This window comes from Barbus barbus (assembly GCF_936440315.1).
Source record: "Barbus barbus genome assembly, chromosome: 26".
Taxonomy (NCBI): Eukaryota; Metazoa; Chordata; class Actinopteri; order Cypriniformes; family Cyprinidae; genus Barbus; species Barbus barbus.
The window spans coordinates 13,164,564-13,183,563 of NC_136754.1; the positions used below are offsets into that span (position 1 = coordinate 13,164,564).

At 41.2% G+C, this 19,000-nt stretch overlaps 1 protein-coding gene across 1 annotated transcript in view; it reads right to left on the reverse strand.

The window, feature by feature from the left end:
* Positions 1-18,036, reverse strand: part of cacnb2b (calcium channel, voltage-dependent, beta 2b) — a 26,739-nt gene extending 8,703 nt beyond the window's left edge. Inside the window, exons 1-9 of the mRNA XM_079379815.1 lie at positions 17,665-18,036; positions 10,800-10,877; positions 8,254-8,376; positions 7,561-7,700; positions 7,350-7,411; positions 7,110-7,132; positions 6,911-6,991; positions 6,512-6,570; positions 6,307-6,416 (exon numbers count right to left, since the gene is read on the reverse strand). Coding sequence (XP_079235941.1) covers positions 6,307-6,416; positions 6,512-6,570; positions 6,911-6,991; positions 7,110-7,132; positions 7,350-7,411; positions 7,561-7,700; positions 8,254-8,376; positions 10,800-10,877; positions 17,665-17,682 — 694 coding nt within the window. The 5' untranslated portion in view covers positions 17,683-18,036. The remainder of the gene's footprint in view (positions 1-6,306; positions 6,417-6,511; positions 6,571-6,910; positions 6,992-7,109; positions 7,133-7,349; positions 7,412-7,560; positions 7,701-8,253; positions 8,377-10,799; positions 10,878-17,664) is intronic.
* Between the last annotated feature and the right edge of the window lie 964 nt (positions 18,037-19,000).

The window sequence follows — 19,000 nt, forward strand, 5'->3', positions numbered from 1 at the left end:
ACCCCGGTGCCTTTCTTCCCGGAGGTGCATGATGAGCTCACTAGATCATGGAAGGCACCTTTTACTGCCCGAAACCGGTCTGGTGGTTCGTCCTCCCTCACCACCCTTGATGGTGGGGTAGCGCGGGGGTATGCGGGCATCCCGCCGGTGGAGCGGTCAGTTGCGATGCAACTGTGTCCAACTACTGCTACCACTTGGCGTGGGGTTCCGTTGCTCCCCTCCCAGGCCTGTAGGCACTCGTCGGCCCTGACCGGCAGTGCGTATACGGCTTGTGGCGAAGCTGCTTCCGCCTTACACGCTATGGCGTTGTTGCAGGTCCATCAGGCTAAGGCACTGAGAGACCTGCACGAGGGTGGTCACGACCCAGAAGTTCTCAGAGAACTTCGTACCGCCACGGACCTCGCGCTACGGGCGACGAAGGTTACGGCGCGGTCTCTGGGCCGTGCGATGTCCACTATGGTGGTCCAGGAGCGCCATCTCTGGCTGTGTCTGGCGGACATGAGGGAGGCAGAAAAGAGACAGTTCTTGAACGCCCCTCTGTCCCAGGCCGGCCTTTTCGGCGACACAGTGGAGAACTTTGCCCAGCAGTTCTCCGCTGCACAGAGACAGACTGAGGCCATCAGGCACATCCTGCCCCGGCGTGCAGCTGCTGCTTCCACCCGGCCGCCGGTGGCAGCGCCTCAGCCTGCTCGTCGCCGAGGGCGGCCGCCTGCCGCCGCCCCCGCTCCCGCGCTGCAAACGCAGCAGCCTCCAGCAAAGCAGCGCCGTGGAGCCGGCCGCAGGGCAGCCGCCCCGCCCGTCCAGGCCCCCGCCAAACCTGGTGGTAAGCGTAAGAGCAAGCGGCCCTGAGACGGGCGACCCGGAGATGGGGGGGGATGCTCTTCGGGAGATGGTGAACGCACCACTCCCTCCCCCGGAGGAGGGCCGGGCGGAGAATCTTTTGTTTCTTTTTTCCCCGCCACTGACCTCTCGGTCAGTGGCACCCAAAAACTCGACAAAAGAGCAGTTTCCTCTATCTCTGGGTCCCCCGAGGGGACGGGAAGTTGTGGACGAGTCAGTCTTGATCCACACTATCCCGCCTCTCTCGCCAGTGAGCAGCTGTGGGCGGTTCGGGAGTGCGGTCAACCGTACTACCCACGCACCCTCTGCCAAAACGCAGGTTGGTGTTCCACACACGCTGACCCTGCTTCGGACCGGCAAAGAGACGCCCGAGCACGGTCCCTGCGTTTCTCCTCGCTGCCCCGCCGCGGGTACGTCAGTGGTCCCGCTGGTGCCACTTGTACGGTTTCTGGGGGCCTGGTTAGGGCTTCCCAGTCTGTCTCGTTGGCTCCGCCAGACCATCAGACTCGGCTATGCGATTCAGTTCGCCCGGCGTCCTCCCAAGTTCAGGGGCGTCCACTTCACGTCAGTGAAAGCGTTAGATGCTCCTGTCTTGCGCGCGGAGATCGCAGTCCTACTGGCGAAGGATGCGATAGAGCCGGTCCCTCCAGCCGATATGAGGTCGGGGTTTTACAGCCCCTACTTCATTGTACCCAAGAAAGGCGGTGGGTTGAGACCGATCTTGGATCTGCGTCTCTTGAACCGGGCTCTTCACAAGCTTCCGTTCAAGATGCTCACGCAGAAACGCATCTTCGGGTGCGTCCGTCCCCGAGATTGGTTTGCAGCGATCGACCTGAAGGACGCGTACTTCCATGTGTCGATCCTTCCGCGCCACAGGCCATTCCTGCGGTTTGCGTTCGAAGGACGGGCATATCAGTACAAGGTCCTGCCCTTCGGGCTGTCCCTGTCGCCCCGTGTCTTCACGAAAGTTGCGGAGGCAGCCCTAGTTCCCATGAGAGAACAGGGCGTTCGTATTCTCAACTACCTGGACGACTGGCTCATACTGGCTCAGTCTCAGGACCAGTTGTGCGAACACAGGGATTTGGTGCTCTCACACCTCAGCCAGTTGGGCCTTCGGGTCAACTGGGAAAAGAGCAAACTCTCCCCGACGCAGAGGATCTCTTTTCTCGGTATGGAGTTGGATTCGGTCAGTCAGACAGCACGCCTCACGCAGGAACGTGCTCAGTCGGTGTTGAACTGCTTGAATGCGTTCAAGAGCAGGACAGCGGCCCCACTGAAACAATTTCAGAGGCTCCTGGGGCATATGGCAGCTGCAGCGGCAGTCACGCCGCTGGGGCTGCTTCATATGAGGCCGCTTCAACACTGGCTCCATGGCCGAGTCCCGAGGTGGGCGTGGCAACGCGGCACTCACCGGGTCCAAGTCACACCGGCCTGTCGCCGAACCCTCACCCCGTGGTCAAACCTTTCGTTTCTGCGGGCAGGAGTGCCCCTGGAACAGGTCTCCAGGCATGCTGTGGTTTTCACGGATGCCTCCACCACCGGCTGGGGTGCCACGTTCGACGGGCTTGCAGTGTCGGGGGTTTGGACGGGCCCCCAACTGCACTGGCACATCAATTGCCTAGAGTTGCTAGCGGTACGTCTGGCCTTGATCCGTCTCAGAAGGCGCTTACGAGGCAAACACGTACTGGTCCGCACGGACAACACTGCGACCGTTGCGTACATCAACCGACAAGGTGGTCTGCGCTCCCGTCGCATGTCGCAACTCGCCCGCCACCTCCTCCTCTGGAGTCAGAAGCATCTGAGGTCGCTTCGTGCCATTCATATTCCGGGCTTGCTCAACCGGGCAGCCGACGAGCTGTCACGAGCTGCGCTCCCCGGAGAGTGGAGACTCCATCCCCAGACGGTCCAGCTGATTTGGAGACGTTTTGGACCCGCTCAGGTAGACCTGTTTGCTTCTCTAGAGACCTCTCATTGCCAGATGTTTTACTCCCTGACCGAGGGAACACTCGGCACGGATGCACTGGCACACAGCTGGCCGCGGGGCCTTCGCAAGTATGCATTTCCCCCAGTGAGCCTTCTCGCACAAACAATATGCAAGATCAGGGAGGACGAGGAGCAGGTCCTGCTCGTGGCGCCGTACTGGCCCACTCGGACTTGGTTCTCAGAACTAATGCTCCTCGTGACAGCCCCTCCTTGGCAGATTCCTCTGAGGAAGGATCTACTGACTCAGAGACGGGGCACCTTATGGCACCCGCGTCCAGACCTCTGGAAGCTACATGTCTGGTCCCTGGACGGGACGCGGAGGTTCTAGGTGACCTACCCCAAGGGGTAGTTGACACCATCACTTCGGCTAGAGCGCCGTCCACGAGACAGGCCTACGCCTTGAAATGGAACCTGTTCGTCGAGTGGTGTTCTTCTCACCGAGAAGACCCCCGAAACTGCCCGATCAGAGTCGTGCTTTCCTTTTTGCAGCAGGGGTTGGAGCGAAGGCTGTCTCCCTCCACCCTTAAAGTCTATGTGGCTGCGATTGCTGCCAACCATGACCCCGTGGAAGGGAAGTCGGTGGGTAAGCATGACTTGGTCATCAGGTTCCTTAGGGGGGCGAGAAGGTTAAATCCTCCACGGCCCCCCTCTATACCCTCTTGGGACCTGTCTCTGGTGCTCAAAGCACTACAGCAGGCCCCATTTGAGCCTTTGCAGTCAGTTGAGCTGCAGTTTCTTTCAATGAAGACTCTGCTCCTGCTTGCATTGGCCTCCATCAAGAGGGTAGGGGACCTGCACGCATTTTCGGTCGACGATTCGTGCCTAGAGTTCGGGCCGGCTGACTCCCAGGTAATCCTGAGGCCCCGGCCTGGCTACGTGCCCAAGGTTCCCACTACTCCCTTCAGGGACCAGGTGGTGAGCCTGCAGGCGCTGCCCTCGGAGGAGGCAGACCCAGCCCTTGCTTTGCTTTGTCCCATCCGAGCGCTAAGATGCTACGTTGACAGGACACAAAGCTTCAGGACCTCAGACCAGCTCTTTGTCTGTCACGGAGGCCGGCAGAAGGGGAAGGCCGTCTCCAAGCAGAGGATGGCCCACTGGATAGTGGACGCCATCACCCTGGCTTATCAGGTACAGGGTGTGCCCTGCCCGTTCAGGTTGAGAGCTCACTCTACTAGAGCTGTTGCATCCTCCTGGGCGTTGGCTCGTGGCGCCTCGCTGGCAGATATTTGTAGAGCTGCGGGCTGGGCGACCCCTAACACGTTCGCTAGGTTCTATAGCCTTCGTGTGGAACCGGTTTCCTCCTGTGTTCTCACCTCAAACGGATAGAAGCACTGAGGGGTTCCGTTTTTCGGGTCGGCTTGCTAAAACTGCTCCAGAGAGTCCGTACTGTAGACCCTGTCGAGTTCCTCCGTCCCCTCGGCAGTCAGATGTGGCGGAGCATCTGACGCCAGGCCCTCACTCGCTGAATCCATGAGAACCGGTAGAGGGCTGGGTTCCATATGAAAGGCCTTTTTGGACCCCATATGTGTATAGTCCACGGTATAGCCTGAGAGCCCGTGTTTCCCCGGCAGGTCTTCTGCCAATCTCCATGAGGTAAAGCAATTTCCTCTAATTCTCCATATGCGCCTAAGGTTGATCATATGCGTAATTGCTCCGAACCTCCTACGGGAAGGGCGAGCTTCCGTAGCGTCCGGTTCCAACTAGAACGGGTACGTTTTCCCAGTGTTATCCAGTCTTACTGAGTGGGTAGTGCCATGGCAGCAGTAGCTGGTCTTCTGCGGTAGCCCTGACCTGCGCCAAAAAATAGGGGCTCAGGAGGCTTCCACAGGACACTGGAAGGGGCAGTACCCGTGGCCTTTTGGTAGGGATCCCAATTCGTCGGTCACCGACGTGACTCGGAGTGACCGACTGATAGGGAACGTCTCGGTTACGTATGTAACCCTCGTTCCCTGAAGAAGGGAACGGAGACGTCACGTCCCGTCGCCACGGCTGCTGTACCACCGCTGAGCGGCCGGGTCACCGGCTCGGCTCCTCAGCGAAAACCTGAATATGCGCTGCACCCGCTGCCTAATTATACTCACGCTGTGATTAGCGGCAGCTGGATGCAATAATCGCATGCCAATATCCATTGGCTTGTTTAGATACTCTCGTAGGGGATTGGTCTCTCTAAGCGAGATCCCAATTCGTCGGTCACCGACGTGACGTCTCCGTTCCCTTCTTCAGGGAACGAGGGTTACATACGTAACCGAGACGTTCCTTGCCCACAGGATGTAACAGAACAATGAAGGTTTAAAACTTGCTCTTGGCCCAAAGTGAGCAAAACTTTAATGATAAAAACAGGACAAGTTCAAAATCATCTCGCATGGTGCTCAACATTATCTTTCATAACACACTCTAAAAAAAAAAATTTCTTAATCGGTAAAAATATCAAAACATTCTTTTGTTTCTTTTACTCCAATGAGAAAGTTTTCTTTTGTTAAACATATATCAGGAAAAAATATTCTTATTATCTTACAAAAATTATCTTTTTTAAAGAATGTTTATATATTTTTCAGAAAAACAAGACAAAATTACAGATTAAGTAGCACACAACTCACTCATACATACACATTAAAATACTTTGGCTTGCATTTGTTTGACCAGTAAAAATAAACACATATTATGAAGGTCAGCAGAGATTTTGTGGTTATCGCGTCTAACACAAGCCAAAGCTTGAAGCAGTGACCTTTACTAAAAGTATCAGGGTACTTTGACACTTATAGTGTTCTCTAAGAGGTAAAGCAGCTCTGATGACACCAACAGGAATGAGTTGGGGAACATGGAGAGGCTACTGCTGTTATACATACCCGCGGCATCTGAGGTAAGACAGCAATGCAAGGGACAGAGTGGAGAAAACCAATCAGATCCCCTTAACAAAGCTAGCTACACACCTCAGATCCACACTTGGTGAGAAAACACACCCACTGATGTTAAACAGCCATTTAATAATTAAAATGAAAATACACAACTTTTAGTGTTGTGAGAAATACAATTTCAAAGCAGTGGGAGTTTCTCTGTAAGTGGGATCATTTTTTTGTTTTCTGAACACACTGCAAAAATAGTTTTACTAATCAGTATTTTGTCTTGTTTTCAAACAGTTATTAAGAAATCTATCAAACCAAATAAACTGACTTAAGTTTACTTATTTATGCAGTTTTCCTTCTTAAGTAAATGCACTAAAGAAAATTAAGACAAAAGTACTAATTAAGATTTATTTATTTTTTTGCAGCGCACCATCAAGCTCTATTATCCCAGTCTTAAGCAGTTAATTAAAAATCTGTAAAGTAAAGTATATGCACGTTTGGGTTCAATGACCAATAAATTCTTTCTATACTCTCTGATTCTGAACTAAATGTATTATTTAATATCTCAAGCCAATACATTTAGAATATATTATGTAATTTGTATGGAAAGACATACAGACAGACAAACAGTAGTGAATACCTAAACTGGAGCGGGTGTTGGAGCGATCCATTATGGTGTGCTTGCTGGGGTTGTTGAGGATCGATCGCTTGGCAAGTGCAATATCTGCTGTCACCCGGGTGATAGTAATTCTAGCAATGGATTTACATATTAGAAAAGTCACAACAGTCTAATCGACTACACACATTTCTTCTTTTGTAATAAGTCAACAGTCCATGTACCATACCTTCCTTCAAATCTGTGTTTTAAAAAATCAAAGAGAGCTTTTTGCATCATGTCTGTAACCTGTAAATTAAAATAAAGGGAGAAAATATGCAACTCAGTAATTATACTGCATAAACTTGTAGTTTCTGTTATGTACAGGAGAGGGCAGTACATATTTGTACAGCATAAGTGTGGCTAAAGAGAACATAAGAATATAATCCTCAGGTTCTGCAATAAGACACATTATAGACCATTTAAAATAAGAATGGTACTTTTTTAAGCTTTATTTTAGGAGTAATGTATTCTCATGTCTTCTGAGCCACAGGCTCCTTCAAAGCTTTAATGCTTAAGATCCTCAGAGAGTTTGGACGATGAATGACTGAATATGGCACATACGGAGACAGCAGCAAATGGCCCTCACCTCATAGCCCTTGAGCGAAGGACCCATGAGCACCACAGGACGCATGGAAGGCACAACATCATATGCAGCCAGTTGCTCTCCCTGCAGTAAAAGAAAATGGGTGAAGATATGTTGAAACAAACTGGCAGTATTTGAATATAAACATAAATGTGTGTGTGGTGTGGCCATAATCACAGCATTACTGTATGTATTTGCTTACCGATTTCTTCTTCACTTGCTGAACTAAAAGATAAATTGAGAAAAAGTAGAAATTGAATTGCACACAGACACATAAAATAACATTATTTATGTTCCACATACATACTTTTCATCCAGATAAGTGGATGACAACAAATGAAGGATAATAAAAGGAAACATATGTGCAAATTTGGTTAAATTCAGTAATTTGTCTAATTAAAAAAAATAATAATTCAAATAATGAAACATGAAGTCAGTGCACCTGTTTGTGGCGGAGCAGCTTTCTTTGCATTCACATCATCTTTGGCAGCACTAGCCGCTTTACTGTAAACAAGAGAAAAAAAAAGCAGATTGTACATAATGAATTTTGCAGCAATTTATGCACATTTAAATGGCTGATTCATTCATGCAATAAGAATACAAGGATTACAAAATGAAGACTCCACACTGCATTATTAATCAGGTTTGTTTACTTGGCCAGCGCTTTGGCGGCCTTCCTGGCCTGCACCTCTCTTCTGATCAGAATCGTCTCCAGGTTCACCGGGCTGGGGATAAAACCAACCTCTCCCCCTTCCTTCACAGGCCGTCCAATCCACCAGTCATTGTTAAATTTCTGTAAACAACAAAAAACAACACAATATTTTAAAAACCATCTTCATTGACTATATTGACATTAAAGAGACCCAGAAATGAAAATTCTGTCATTAATTACTCACCCTCATGCTGTTTCAAACCTGTAAGACCTTTGTTCATTTTTGAGACACAAATTAAGATATTTTTGATGAAATCTGAGAGCTCTCTGACCCTACATTGCAACTACCTCGTTCAAGGCCCAGAAAGGTAGTAAGGACATTGTTGAAATAGTCCATTTGACATCAGTGGTACAACCGTAATTTTATGAAGCTATGAGAATACTTTTTGTGCGCAAAGAAAACAAAAATAACAACTTTATTCAACATTCTTCTCTTCTGTGTCATTCTTCGAAGCACGTTCATGAAAGTACCACGCATGTGTGGTGCTGCTAACGCAGGAGCTGCTGTTCTGATGTTTGGAACGACATGAGGGAGAGTTATTAATGACAGAATTTTAATTTTTGGGTGAACTATCCCTTTAATTTGATGTATTTCAGTGTAATGATTGTGCAGGTGATCTGGGAACACACTGACCTCTTTGATATGCAGGAAGTCTTTAGCTTCAAAAGAAACCCCGTGCCCTGGTATGGGGACATTGTCATCATCTGCAGGAGTGTAGGTGAAATTTGTGCGCACCGCGAAAGCAACAGGCTTAAACTGAATAATCGCAACAAAAGGAAAGAGTGAAACCTCTACATTTTGATAACACAACATACTGAATGTGACACTTTTGCATCAGAATCCTTTGTGAGCACATGAACTGCAACACAGTATGTGTTTCAGCTCTGTAAACATATAATCTCTTGAGTGTAGTTCTACCATGTATGGTAAAAATATTAGTAAATTTGTCCATGGCTGTGTATGAGTGAATGGCAGCAGACAAGATACTTTGAGGAGAGTGCGGGAACAAAACAACTGCTGATTTGAGCAACGGCACATGTGCTGCAGTGCCCCAGGCAAGTTACTAATAATAGCTTTCATTCATTTACCTTCAAACCAATTGCAATGCACAAATTCATTCTCAAAGAGCTCCATATCAGCACAGTAAAGGGTAATGCAGTCTAATGACAGCTACATGAGGCTTGCGGGCTAATGCGGGTTTGTATACATAGGATGAGACTGAATGCACACAAGTTCATTTTAATTTAATCTGCAAAGACCTAAAACTTGTCCTTCAAGTGCTGTAAAATTTGCAAGGATAATTTCTATGGAGTGCAGCAGAGTAAACTACATGTGATCAGAGTTGATTCATCCATATTTACAGTAACAGGACAAAAGGACAATTGAGTAGCAACTGAGATTTTGTGATAAACAGTTGATTTGCTTGGGTCAGTGATTGCCAACAGGGTTGTATGTACAATATTTTGGGAACAATTTTGATTAGTTAAACCTATAAAACAAAAACTTCAAATAAGGAATCTCTAAAGGTAAAAAAGGTTACAGTAATCACAGTCTCATTGATTGATTGGCTTAAATCTGGTATAAATGTAAAAAAAAAAAAGTGATTAAATGACTTAGTAAGACTAAGACAAAAATTTTTGAAACATTATCTTACTGTAGATTACAATGTATAACTTTTTCGGTAACACTTTACAGTAAGGTTTCATTAGTTAACATAAGTTAACTACTTTACTTTATTCAACATTCTACTTTAGTTAAAATGAACTAATAATGAAGAATGAACAATACTACAGCATGTATTAATCTTAGTTAATGTTACTTTCAGCATTAACTAATCACTTATTAAAATCCAAAGTTGTGCTTGTTAACATTAGTTAATGCACTGTGAATTAACATGGACTAACAATGAACAACTGTATTTTCATTAAGTAGCATTAACAAAGATGAATAAAAACTGTAATAATAATATTGTTCGTTGATTGTTCATGTTAGCTAAAATGAACTAAAATTAACTAATGGAACCTTAATGTAAAGTGTACCCTTTTTTCTTTAAAAAACGATCCTCCAAGTCTCCATGTTTTAAAATACTGTAATCTTTTTGTTCCTAATTAATTATTGTATTATAATTTGGTATTTGATTTACAAGAAGTCAAATATCAGCACAATGGAAATCTAACATAACACTCCCTTTAATTTTTTTAAACTAATCAATGGCAAAGTCCCTACCACAAAACAAAAATTGCATTTATAAAAATCCATAAAATAATGCCTATAATGTTTTTAACCTAGTGATGTGAAAAGTAGCTATAATATTCAATCTTCTATATGACCTGCTGAATGATTTGATATTTGATATTACACTTATGGGTTAAAAAGGACAAAATAATCACAATCTCATGCTTTTTAGTTAGTTAGTTAGTTAGTTGAATTTGTGAGAAAATATGGTATACAACATTTGTAAAAGTTTGGTTACTGTATTTCACAGTGTATAACTTTTTTTATCCTTAAAAAAAAAACCTAAGTCCAAGTAATTTAAAAATACTGCCTGAGTCACAACACAATAACAAATAAATCATACAATGATAAGTAAATGCTTTGTTCTATTAATTTTTTGTATTATAATTTAGTATTTAATTAAAAGAAAGTCAAATGTCAACAGTCTAGCTGATTATAGCCTGGTTTTAAAAGGCAATGCTCTGTGGGAGATGGTGGACTGAAGCAGGACGTGATGCTTAATTAAAAAGGACCTCAGGGAGCTCACTGACACAGACAGGGGGGTTTCATTCAGTTTTTAAAGCCGAGAAAAACTGGTCTCTGTAAAGAGCCGATGATAAAACACCAAGCATTTGTTGTTGCTCATTCATGGTTTGCCACGGTGCTTCTTATCTGTTTTTGGACTGTGTAAAGGAACAGAAGAAAAGGTAATTGTAGCTATCTTTTGTCAGTCATGTGTAAAGCATTGATTTTGTAGAGTACAAGATTTAACACTGATGTGCTCTTTCAACCAAGGCATTTGGTAATTAGCTTTTTGACACAGCTACCTTACTACTTTGACAGAGGAAAAAGAGCCGTGTAAAATTTATGAGCACATCTAAAGCTGTGATATATTTTGGTCTTTGTGGCCAACGTCACTGTTAGCAGGAAAGGGCAGCTGAGAGAATTATAGAGTTGCAATCTACCTTGGCTTTCTCCAGCTGGACTTGGGCATTCTTCTCCTTCTCCTCAGTGGCCCCTGAGTCTTGACGGTCCGCCGAACCCTTTACAAACACGAGTAAGAATCAGCATTATTATAACACCTATAGATTCGTTCTCTTTCACAAGACATTTCTGTCCATTCTGACTCGGTAGCAACAAGCACTTGACTGTGCACATATCATCAAATATAACAGTGTTGAGATGATTAAGCTGAAACTGTGCTGCCTTTGCCTTTAAAATTAAAAATAATAATAAAAAAATATAAAAACAGAGGCAATCCTAAGCAGGTACAAAGACAACATCATTATGAGATCATAAAATCATCAAATGAGGCATATGCATTGATGTGTCGTTTTCAGTAGCGATCACTCCACTATATAATGACAGTGTCATCAAAGTCGCAAATGATCCTTTCTCCTTCAGGGCTCCTTCATCAAATTTTATAAACAACTCCTCACAAAGGGCAGTGTTCAAAGTCATGCAGAGAATTTCTTAGTAATGTCAGGCAATAAGAACTCAAAGTAAAACCATTTCGCTCAGTTAAATTGAGCTTGTAAATTAATTTGAGCACAACACTCCCTATCATTTTTCAACACTAATCTATGACAAAGTGCTACCACAAAACAAAGACTGCATTTAAAAAAATTCAACAACACAGTGTCCATAATATTTTAACCCAGTGCCGTGAAAAGAAGTGATGATATTAAATCTTCTATATGACCTGCTGAAGGATTTGATATCAGATATTACACTGTATCTTACATGGTAACTTAACATTCTTACCATTCCCTTCCATTGCAAATAATAATAATAATAATACATTTATTTTGTTTTTATTTTTGCAAAATTTCTGCTTCTTGTAGTCTTCATTTTTTATATTCAGTATTTTCTTAAAGCAAAAGTTGTAGAAAATGTTGTAGACTCAAAATAATTCTATTAAACATATTAATTTTGCTTACATCATAAACATATTTTTTCTTGTTTTAACCAAAAAAATAACAAAATGTGGTGAGGTTCATTCTTAAAACATGAAAAAACATGCTAAATGTGTAAGAAAAGTAAACAAAGATATATACTCCAAAACAGATCTTAATACATCACACAATTATGTTTCTCATGTAAATGTATTTTAATATTAGATGGAAATACAGATATTTTACTAGAAAACTAAAAATACTGATTATAAAAGAATTGATTCCAGAAAATTCAACTCTACTGGTGTGTATATTGCTTTTTTTCAATACTCAGTCTAACTAATCTCACTACATATGCATTTTAGTTATCAAATCACATTTTAGTTACTCTCATTTCTAAAATTCAATCCATTTCTAGTTTAAGATTCCAAATTTCACAATGTCGTGCGAAAGTCATGATGACTGAAATACACCCAAGCACACTTTTTCCCAAAGGCACACCTACGCATGCTCACATGCACACTAACACGCTGACAGGAATGGCACCGTGACAAGCCCCTCGAGAGACACTGGTGGCACGCAGTCTGAAAACATCACACTGACCTTAATATAAGGCTGATAACCTTGCTAACAAGACCAGCACTACTGGTCTCATGCATATGTTGTGTTTTGGATTCTAAAGTGCTGGTTACCCAATTAGTTTTTGCTGGTAAACAGCACCAAACCAGCAAGACCCAGTCTGAACTTCATCATCACATCAAAGCAAAACTGTAATTAAAGTTGTAAATGCTATAAATGTTTCATAAAGTCTGTCAAGAATATCAATGTGAGCTTGAATGTTATTATTAATAAATATTGTGCTCACAAGTGTTTAAAATAAACAGTCTTAACGCAGGACCCATTGGATAAACTGACTCAAGGGCATGCAGCAAACATAACATAGTTTGCGTTGAAAGAAATGAGGCTAATTAGCAGAGAAGGTGGTGAAACGAGATTGAGAAAAGAAAGGAATAAAATGAGGAATTAGAGGAGACCGGCATAATTGGAGGGTGGGGAACAGAGTGGGCTTTTCCCATAGGCACAGCCATGTAGAGGTGCTAGCTTTTGTTTACTCATGTCTGCCATAGACATCTGTTCACTCAGTGCCGCCTCTCCTGCAAGTCAATGTCACGGAGAGAGCAGTACAAAACGCTCCTGAATTATTAACCAATGCCACGCTCACCAAGATGCTTTTCCAACCACTGAGTTTAGTGGGGATCATTTATATTCTCATTCTTAGATGTATTGACGAGTGAAGCCTATCCACAGTATTCAAAGGGAGTAGCTGATGTTTTTGAGTCAATGATCTGACCGTCTCTTCCCAATGTTTCCTAGTCATTGTTAAAGGTTTGGTGCGATCATGCAAAAATTGAACAAAGGCAACCACAGATAAACAGATCGGGGTAGATTACTTTTTGTAATCATTACTGATTTCAAATTACATGAGAAAAATTGTAGTTAGTAACATAATCCATTACATTATGCAATTTAGGTACTACATTTCTAAATGACTAAAATGACAAAATTTGATTACTTTTGGCCTATTTATTTAAAAAGGATAATCTTGTACCATTTCAATATAAAAATGCCAAGAAAAAGCCAATAAATTCCATTTGTTTTTACTGATAACATGAAGTGAATTAATCTTCATGTCAAGGTTATGTCAAGGTTTCCCAAACTGGGCTTCGTAAAGGAACTCCAGGGAGTTTGTGAGTTTAATAAAAAGCAAATAATTAATTCAATCATAAAAAAAAAAATGAAAATAAATAATTTTAAAATAACATCAATCAAAATAAAACATTAACTAAAATTTTTTATATTTTATTTGTTTACCTGCATGTCATGTGACCATTAACCAACATCTGAGAACTGTGAACATGCAAATGTTACACTTAATTTTTAAAATATTTATTTAAAAATCTCAGGGGTACTTAAAATAAATATATTACGCGAAAGAGGTTCGGCTGACAAAAACGTTTGGGAATCCTTTTGTGCATTTTAATGTGTTTAAAAAGACAAAAGCCTTCCAAAGACAAAGTAATGCATGATTAAATAACCCTCTGCATGTTCATCAGTAGTCGATGTAATGTTGAAATGCTAAGAAAACAATTCTTAAAACTGAAATGATTTTTGTAAAACCAGTGGTCAAATTTCTGTGAAATGATATCCACCTGATTAGTGACTGGTCTTTTTGTGAATGTCTGCAAAACTAGAAGATTTTCTGACTGTAAATAAGCAGTGGGCTATTTTAAAAAGGAAAATTTAAAAGACTAAAAAAAAAAAAAGCAGCATTAGGGAGAATTAATGAATTATGAATAACTTATTACTATTGAATAATATGTAATCATGTAATCAGTAAAAAAAAGTAACTGTAGTCTGATTCTGAGTATTTTAAAATGTAATTTAATCTAATTACAAGTACTTCATTTTTGGAATCTGATTACGTAATCCAGATTAGATGTAATCAGTTACTACCCAGCTCTGCAGATAAATCATATGTAGCACCTGTTTTTGTTTAAACCACACACTGGACTTCAGTGTTCTTTCATCTTCATAGCTATGTTACCAATGAGTCGGTGATTGCCTTACAAGTGAAAACCCAATTAACAAACTACAAAGTGAGCGTCAGCTATCAGACTTGAATCCCCTGAATGACAAACCTGACCTACAGAGGTGTGAAAATGTATTTCATGATATTCATCTTTGGGGAACTAGTTGCAAATAAACAAATAAATCAAAATGTAACAAAATTGCACAAATCATTATTTAATTTTGCTGTTGCAGTGAAAACAATTACCCAAACTTAAAAGTAAAAAAGTATGAATTGTGTGATAAAAAGTTGCAATTACCTTTTTTATTTTCCATCCTGTGGCAAAAATGAGCTTCCATACAAATTCAACAGCATGAACTATACTCATCAGATCCTTCCATATCATCATTGGATTCAAGTCTGGATTCTTACTAGGCCACTCCAAAGCATTCATTTTGATTCTTTTGAGCAGTTCAGACATGGACCTGATTCTGTTTTGATTCATTGTCCTGCTACATCACCCATGGCTCAGCTCATGTACAGACGGATGGACAATATATTTAAGAAGTGTCTGCAATGTTGCAAGTTTTCCAGGTCCTACAGCAAAACATACCTATACAATCACTCTGCTGCAGTATGACATTGTTACAGTGGAATCAGTACTCGGTTTACACCAGGAACACCTGTATCTGCCAAAAAGTTCCATAATTTGTTTTTCACAGGGCCAGTCTGGGTAATTTTAATTATTATATCGATTTAGAAACTTTGTATTTTCTAAGGTGCCCATTGTTTAAAATAAAATGTTATTACTATAAGAGTAATTCAGATTGATGACATTACGAAATACAAATGAGGAAACAAGATTTTATCAGTCGTCATCAATACAATAGAGAACTATGTGTGTTTGTGTCTGCATTGAAAGCTGTAAGGGATGGAGGCGAGAACAGCCGTTGCTATGGAAACTCAAGAAAAGGAAATGTGCTGGCTATGCAGTAAATGACTTAAAATCTAGATTTCCCATTTACCAACTACAACGTACTGTATTAAAATTATTAGATTTTTCATAAAAAACAACCCAATGTATTGTGTACGTTTCTAAAAATTATTAGGACAGTTAAAAGATTGTGATTAATAGACGTAAGTACATCACAATATCACACTAGTGGATTTTTTAGTTCAGTGCTATAATGGTTTGAGTTCTGGGCTGTACTCCAACATCCACCTACTGCAACCTGTGTGACTCCTGCTACCGCACCACAGAACATGTCATGAGATTTGGGTCAGATCCATTTAGTGAGTCAGCACCTTTCACTTCAACACTGGGGGTACAGCAGGAGCCGGAAATTTTGTCAAAATGTTTTTCTCCCTGAAAAATGACATCAGACAGTAACATGCTTATATAAAGTTGAATACAAAATTTGAGATTTTAGTCAATTAAGTAGATTCGGGGCTATGTTTAGTTTGGTCTCAGGTGAATGCATGGGTGAAGGAGAATATATACTGATTTTCTGAGAGGCCGGGATGTTTTCCTGAGCTCTGAGTGGACAAAACAAAAGACAATTTGTAGATGGTGGAGCAGCACACTTTCTTATTTGAAACTGCCTCCTAATCTAATTAAAACTAAGATTAAGATTTCCTGACTGATGCTAAATGAGCTCTGGCAGGTCGCCCAGGTATTCAACTGCTCTGTATTCTAGACTCTGCCAAATGTTACTGTTTGAACAATATAAAGTAATGACTGTATAGATTTTTTACAATTTATACTTGTAATTTGTTAGTAAATAAGGCTATCATCTTGAAACAGATAGATACACATCCAATACAGTAGACTGAACTATTTCTGATTAATTTTATAATTCTGTAATAGTAGAAGTGGTACATCTCCACGTTAAATATCAGATATCATAACACAATAAACACTGATAAGGAGTGTTTATCACAATGATCAGTTTAGATTTAGTTTAGAGAGTTTAGTTTAGAGATGCTTTTAGTGTTTTCCCATAAAAATACACTGTATATCACCAACAATCACAATGTCAACCTGTATTTTTATATCAACAAAACATTGTGCCAGTTAAGGCAATGTATAGAAAGGTAGAGATCCGGCCTGTTTTGTACTGAAACAAAACACAATATGAGGCCTATGGGAGAGACACTCGTGAACATTACGTCTCTTTTTCTCGCTGTTGCCTCCTGGGCATGATTGCTTCTCTGTAAGGAGATTAAGATGGCATGCGTCAATCCAGGATTTGGAGAGAAAGAGACAAATGCAAACTCGTCCTGTCCAATGGACAACACTGCAGATAGAGACTAGAGTTTCACACGTCCTCAACGAACTGCAGCTACAAAACAAGGACTTTGAAACTATTTTTTTGGGGGGATTTTCCCAGCAGACAAAAGTTACTGCTTTTAAATTTTTCTAATCAGTATTTTGTTCTAGTAAAAATATCTAAACCAGATGACAAGCAACATTAAATTATACATTAGGAACTGGTTTCTGAAAAAAAAAATCTTTAATTTTTAAAGTTTATTTTTCTCATGCCCCCCCTTTGTTTGATTGTTTGAGTTTTCTTTTTTTTTAAATAAATTTAATTTAACACGAACTTTGAAAATGCCAACTACGGTATGAAAAAGAAACTTGATTTAACATGAACTCTGAAAATGCCAACTACGGTATGAAAAAGAAACTTGATTTAACATGAACTCTGAAAATGCCAACTGGGGTATGAAAATAAACTCTGAAAACAATTTTTTATTTTATACAATTTGAATTTTAAAACGTTATTTAAAGATGTTTAGATATTTCTATTGGAAGCCATGGCGAACAAAATATATAAGCAAGAAGGGACTAGTTTAATGCCCCTTTGACACAGGTCATATTTTTTTTTATTCTAAGTATCTAGTAAACTAGTCCGGGTACTTTCCCAAAAAATATAAACTAGGGAAAAAACTAAACAAAACACAAACCCCACACCTGTTCTATATTTAGAGATCATTTGAGAAACAGCTGAGTTTAGAAATCCTGACAATTGGAAAAGGATTATGTTCATAACACTGCTCAGCACAATTCCATCACTTTCAGCATCGCAATGATTGTGCAACCTGTCACATGGAGGTTACACTTCAGGACAATTTTACTTTTGACATAGAAAACATCCAGCATAGGCAGAGCACTCTTTACTCCAGTACTGGTGCACACACAGTGTATTGTCTAAGATACATAAAAGCAATGATGCATAGCAGCTCAAGCTCACATGGATTACATTTGAAAGCAACAGATGGCACTCTCCTCGAATGGCACTCTCATGTCTACCTCATCATCACTCCCTCACAAACACAAACGCACTAACACACAAGACGTTTTACCTTTTTCTTGGGTGGCATACCCACTTCCTCGGTTTTCTTTTCGTTTCTCCACGATTAACAGCTTAACTAGTGGTCAATTTTATGCTCTAACAGCCGAGATTGACCAGCAACTGAGAAATATCCATGTACTATCCCCTTTAATCTGTTCCGTCCCAGGACAGCCAGCCAACTTTGTCAGATGAGCCCTAAGCAGGTTTTACGGCATGTTTTGCGCATGGTGAAAATCATAAAGTCGTGAGCCTCGGGTTTCTCTGATAGTTATCAAAAACAATGAGGACCGAAAGTCTCTCCATGAGTGGATACACAAGCAGTGTGAGCAGCTCTCTCTGTGAGTGGAGTTTGCCACACTACTCCTCCACCCTCCCCCGCTCTGAAGGGCTTTATTCCACAGCATGGCATCTGTTGCTCCAAGCACGAGCTGCAAACCTGTGCGATTAGCAAAACTGCTATTCGATATATTGTATATATTAAGACATTTCATAGATATAATATTTTATATGGAAATAAAGATGTTTGACAATCCCTAATTGTAACATTACGACTACACTTAAAACTCACAGGCCAATCAGTAGATTTAAAATTAATCATGAGTTGAGATTTATGAGCCTTTGGGAGTGGGGACTGCTTCAAATGTCCTCTCAAGTTGGTTTTCATCATGTTTTACTATATTAGCGATGACATTTTCAAAAGCGAATTAACTTTTTTACGTCTCCGAAAAACACACTATACTGGCGTTACTGAATGAACCACAAATCGGTTAAGTAAATGATTCAATGATTCAAATACAAAATAGAGTACTAGAATACTACTCTTATATAACACTATTACATAAACAGTAAGTAAGCTAATCCTACTCCTGAATGAATTGGTTGAGTAAATGAGTCAATGACTCACTCATTTTAAAGTCAGTTGTTGACACATACTCGCAAAATGCCTGCAGGAATGGCCCATTGCTCTGGAATGTTATATGAGCACTCTCAGAATGCCCCTCAACCAATGAGATTTGACCGGAACTAACTGTTTAGAACAAAATGTTCTTAAAATCAGACATTTTCAGATCAGATCAGACAGCATAGGCTCAATAACATGCAAATTATTAACACAAAAAAAAAAATTGACAGAAAATTTGATATTTTAAATGTATAAACAACAGCAGGAGTATGATTCACTAGCCTCACACATGGAGCAAACACTGGGCCAAATATTATATTAGCATTAGCTATATTACAAAGTGAAAGGTGTGTCTGCACCAAAATACTGTAGTTTGATTGGACACATAGCATTTGATATCAACAACAAAAGATATAAAAAGTATTATATAAACATTTAAAAAGGA